This window comes from Benincasa hispida, chromosome 8, assembly GCF_027475165.1.
Source record: "Benincasa hispida cultivar pf3 chromosome 8, pf3_genome.v1.1, whole genome shotgun sequence".
In the NCBI taxonomy this organism is placed as follows: Eukaryota; Viridiplantae; Streptophyta; class Magnoliopsida; order Cucurbitales; family Cucurbitaceae; genus Benincasa; species Benincasa hispida.
Window position 1 is genome coordinate 58,452,339 of NC_143485.1, and position 5,240 is coordinate 58,457,578.

The 5,240-nt window shown below is 30.9% G+C and overlaps 1 protein-coding gene across 1 annotated transcript; it reads right to left on the minus strand.

Annotated features, from left to right (window-relative positions):
* Window positions 1-896: 896 nt before the first annotated feature.
* On the minus strand, window positions 897-3,865 carry LOC120083595 (NAC transcription factor 25-like). The gene is made up of 3 exons (XM_039039414.2): window positions 3,614-3,865; window positions 3,188-3,510; window positions 897-1,662 (listed from the first exon to the last, which is right to left on the minus strand). Exons 1-3 carry the CDS (start codon window positions 3,816-3,818, stop codon window positions 1,135-1,137), a joined length of 1,056 nt encoding a protein of 351 aa, XP_038895342.2. The 5' UTR covers window positions 3,819-3,865; the 3' UTR covers window positions 897-1,134.
* Between the last annotated feature and the right edge of the window lie 1,375 nt (window positions 3,866-5,240).

The following is a 5,240-nucleotide window of genomic DNA, read 5'->3' on the forward strand; positions in this document are numbered from 1 at the left end:
ACTAGTATACATAATTAGAATTACGACTATAAGATGCAAAATAAAGGCAAAGGTCAAATTAGTTAATTTTATTTTTTGTTAAAGTTCAAGAACTAGCATATATACTCTTAAAGTTAGTGGCTATACAACGAGACAAATCTCCAAAGATCCAGAATGACCAAAAAGTAGACGTTCTAAAAGTTCAAAAACAAACCTGGAACAACTTGACAATACAAGGATCAATGGAATTTAAACCAAAGTATATCATCATAAATACATGAACAAGATATATTCGCTTCATCTACTTAATGAGTCAAAGAGTAGGATGTAAGGAGAGTGGAGTTGTGAGCTCTATGTCTGTTTTCGTCATGAGGCTCACAGTGTAAAAAGTTAATAAAGTATAAAATTAGTAGATTTTTAGTTGTAGGATTCACATACTCCTTGAGTCAAACAGATGACAGATTTATCTTAACTCGTACTCTCCATCTCTTTAGACCAAACACCCTATATAGATGTTTTAAAGCACACAAATATGTTCAATATAGTGTTATATTATTCAAAACATGAATGTTTTACCCTTCAAAATCCTTATTTTTGTTAAGCTGCATTTAGTTTTGCTTGATATTATATGTATAAAGAATTTGTCTTTAAATATACAACATAATGAAAACTGTATGAAATTCGGTGTAAAATAACAAATTCAATCAATTTTTCTCTGTACTTATTTTCCCACTATAAATTGAAATAATTGATTTTTTATGATGCAATCAATCAAAAAAAAAGTGGCTGGATACAGATTACAATTTTACATCAACGTCGAGCATAGTTGTGTTTAAAACAAAATTGTCGTTTTAAGCTCATAAAATACAAACCACCTCTTTAATGCTAAATTAATTAATTTAATTTCACTAATTAATTATAAGAAATAGTAAGATAAAGCAACTCCCACAAAATCTCTAGATATATCATATAACCACCCTACATCAACTTATATTCTCTACCCAAGTTAAACATTATACCTTTTTTTTTTTTGAAATTTTCTAAATTTGTCCCCTAATTTGCTAATTTAAACTAGTCATATAATTATATCTTCTTCTTTTTCTTTTTCTTTTTTTTTTTTTTTTTTTGAAATTTTACAATAATAGCTGAAATTGATTAAGAGTTCCAGTTGATGTTGGTAGGAAGTTGAAAGTGTTGCCTCAAAACGCCGCCGTTTAAGGAGCCAATAAGTGGCGCACCGGATTGAAACGCTGCGTTTTGCACCGGCAGTTGGTTGAGAAGAGACATGTATGAGATTGTATTTTCCTCAGTTCCGGCCGTAGTCGCGCCGCCGCTGTAGCTATTCATGAGATCAAGCCGGAGTGGCTTTCCGCCGTCGTTGGACGCGGTTGCACCGCCGCTCCAAAGCTGACATGTAAGGCCGCGTTTGGAGCTACAGCTGGATGAAGGTAATTCCGAGATATTTGAATTGTTTTGATGATTAATTATGTCGTCGCCTTCGCTTGATAAGGCCACCACGTCCAAGTAGCAATTTCCGCTGCCTTTGTGCCCGCCTCCGACCACCGTCTTCGGTGGCCTCGCCGCCGCCGCTGCCACCCTCGATAATTCCTCTATTTCACGCTCTATGGTCAATGCTTGTGCAATATTTTTCATGTAAATTCGGCACAAAACCCAATCATCAAGCTACATAAAAATTAAAATTAAAAAAAAAAAAAAAACAATGTCTTGTTTTGTATTATTTTTATCATAAAAAATTATTACATGATCATATACCCATAATTAAAATTTAGTGAACTTGAATTTTGATACATGTTAAATTATAGAGGTGTTCAAAAAATCCGATGAATCGAAAAAATCGATCAACCTAATCCAACCCGTGCGGTTTGGTTTGGGTTATCAACTCATTTGAGTTGGATTGGATTCAAATAAATAAAAATTTTATGGGTTGGGTTGGTTCATGGGTTCATCTAATTTAACCTAAACCAACCCAAACCAACCCGAATTTATTATTAATTTTAAAATATATTTTTTATTACATATAACACAATTATTTATACATATATTGATTTTAATTTTATTTAATTCCAATATTTTTTTTAATAATTTATTCTTCAATAACTCCTTTGCACTTTAGAAAGAAAATTTTTACAGTATAAATTGAAATTGAGTGGTTAATCTTAATTCAATATATAAAAATAATTAAATAAGATTTGTGCTTCTTTTTAGAACAAAATTTTAAACAAATGACCCGATTAACTCGAGTCAACCCAACCAAAATATTTCATGGTTGGGTTGGGTTGGGTTCGGTTCAATTTTTAATAAGGGTTATTTGGGTTGAAGAAATTTACAACCTGAACAATTGGATTAGGTCTAAGAAGTCTTTCAATCTAACCCAATCCAATCCATGAACATCCCTATTAGATTAACTCTAGGTCAAATCATCAAAATATAAATTAAACAAACAAACCCAAGATATCTAAAAAAACAATGTCTTATTAATTTGTGCCTTTTGACACAAAAAATTAATTAAAAATCTAGAAACAATACACTTTAATACCATGTTAGATTAAATTCGTGATTCAATCATCAAACTGCATTAAACAGACAAATTTCAAAACATCTTTCTTTAAAAAAATGAAAAAACAAAACCCTTTTTAGTCATCGAGTTCAGAAGAAAATGTTTTGATCTCCAAAATTTTAAAATATACCTTTTTAGTCCTCGAATTTTTAAGAACATAAGCTTTTAGTCTCTAAATTTTCAAAAGAAATCTTTTTGATTATTGAGTTTTTAAAAATAAGTTTAAATTTCTTTATAGTAATTTATTTTTTATTATCTTTAAATTAGAAATATTGTTTTAAAAAATATTTATCCTCTCTCAAATTATTTTTCAAATTCAAAATGTCATATAATTATTTAAGATAATAAAAAAACATCTAAGACCTTTTAAATTTATCCTTAAAACTAAGAACCAAAATAATTTATTTTGAACTAGAAGATTAGAAACGAATGTTTTGAAAATTTGGACCAAACACAACTATTTTTTAAAATTCGAGACTAAAAAGGTAATTTGGGCAAAAAAAAAAAAATGTTGTCCTATTTTTAACACAAAAAAAAAAAAACAAAATTCCATGATTAAACTCATAATTGAGATTAAGGTTTGTAGAGAAGATTTGAATGAAAATATAGAGAGTGGTAAAGTAATTTGACCTTGAGAGAAGGTTTTGGATTTGTGGTGTGAGCATCGAGGGGCTTGAGATTAGGATTAGGAACATGGAGGAGCCTATACTCATGCATTATCCAATTGGTTTTGACACCTTTAGGAGGCCTTCCACCATAAAACACCAAAGCTTTCTTAACTCCAACTTTCTGAGTTCCATTTCCATTACCATTACAGCTCATAATTGGCTTATCTGTTCCTGTTGCCTTCCAATACCCTGATATTGCTGCTCTATTTGGTCTTGCTCCGTTTGGGTATTTCCTCTCTCTTGGAGTGAAAAAATACCATTCGTTCTTCCCAAACACCGCTTTACCTGCAACGTAACCCAAAAACATATTTCTTTAGAGGTAATATTCAGGATATATACATAGGTCACCATCTCTAATTGCCAACTGGAAGAAGGGGGAGAAGATTACTTGGTAGGTCCCATGGATCGAACTTGTACAAATCAAGTTCAGCGATGATGGGGGCTGGAAGAGGAGAAGAAGAAAGCTTTCTTGTGAGATAATGAACCACTAATTCCTCGTCCGTCGGATGAAATCGGAACCCCGGCGGCAGCTGCAGATGAGACGATGAGTTTGAAGATGAATCTGTGCTCTCTATGTAATCTGCATCCATCATCTCTTCAAATTCAATCAATTTTTTTCTTTTTTTTTTTTTTTTTTAATTTCAACAATCAAACGAATTACTTTGGTGATTTTGGAGGATTATTAATTCTTTATATTATGAGGGGAGATCAGTGGAAAGTATATCTATCGAAACGACACGTGTAATTTCTGATGGAGATCAACGGATTGAAGAATTTGGAGGATTTTAATGATAAAATAATTATTTTTTATGGGAGGTTTTAATAATTAAATTTGTTTTGGGGTGTCATGCTTCCCTTGTGAAAGTATCTATATGTGAAACCAAAAACAAATTTCTTATATCAAGGCATATGGCATGCTTCCCACAAGTCACATCCTAACCCCCCTCTCTCAAATACCCTTCTCATGACTTAGGTTAATTTGTGTAAGTTGAGGTTAAGAAGTCGAATTTTATTAATCTTGTGAAATTACAATACAAACGACAATATATCTTATATTAGTTAAGTTATGTTTATATTGATAGGTCATACAAATAATTCTAGCATAACATATATGATAATACCCTCCCTAAAATTTAAGCTGGTAGAGTGGCAACCAACTTGAATTTGTGAAGTAATTGAATGATGCGATCGGGTGACAAAACTTTTATGAAGATGTATGTGGGCTATGTTTGTACTGGAGATGGATCGCAAGAAGAGAATATTGCTCATGAGATGATGACAAGCAAAGTTGCAGTCATTTTCAATGTGTTTGGTACATTCATGTAATACATTATTCTGACCAATCTGGATATATAACACTATGATTGTCACAATGAAGCTTAGTAACAGACTATCAAGGAACACTCATACCAGCAAAAAGCCAACAAAAATATACTAACTTAAAACTATTAAAATTGTGACCTTTTTTTAGATTTACTAATAATTCTTCTGCCTTTGCGATCACATCAAGTAATTCTTGGCTTCTTGATTCTGCATGTTGTAATCACATGACCTTTAATATTTTGCTTATGTCTTCTTCCAATCATGTTATTTATGCATTTTTTAATTGTTGATGCCAAATTTTGGCCGAGGAAAATACATTTGACCTTTAGTGATAACAACGGTAAATTTGTAATTGGATATTTGTAATAGATAGAAGAATAAGGGGAAAAATCTAAATATATAGTACCTCTTTAGACTATTTGCAAATATGAAAGTGTTGATCAGTCAACTTTTGAAATTTCTTTTCTTTTCTCCATTTTTTTTTCTTTCCTTTCTTCCTTTTCTTTTTTATTTTCTTTCCTTTTCTTCTTTTATTTTATTTTATTTCTCCGGTTTTTCTATTTTTTTAAAATTTTTCTCTTATTATTTTTTAATTTTTTAATTTTCTTTTCTTTTTTAATTTTTTAATTTTCTTTTCTTTCTCCGATTTTTTTTTCTTTCCTTTCTCCAACTTGAAAATGCCAAACTCATAA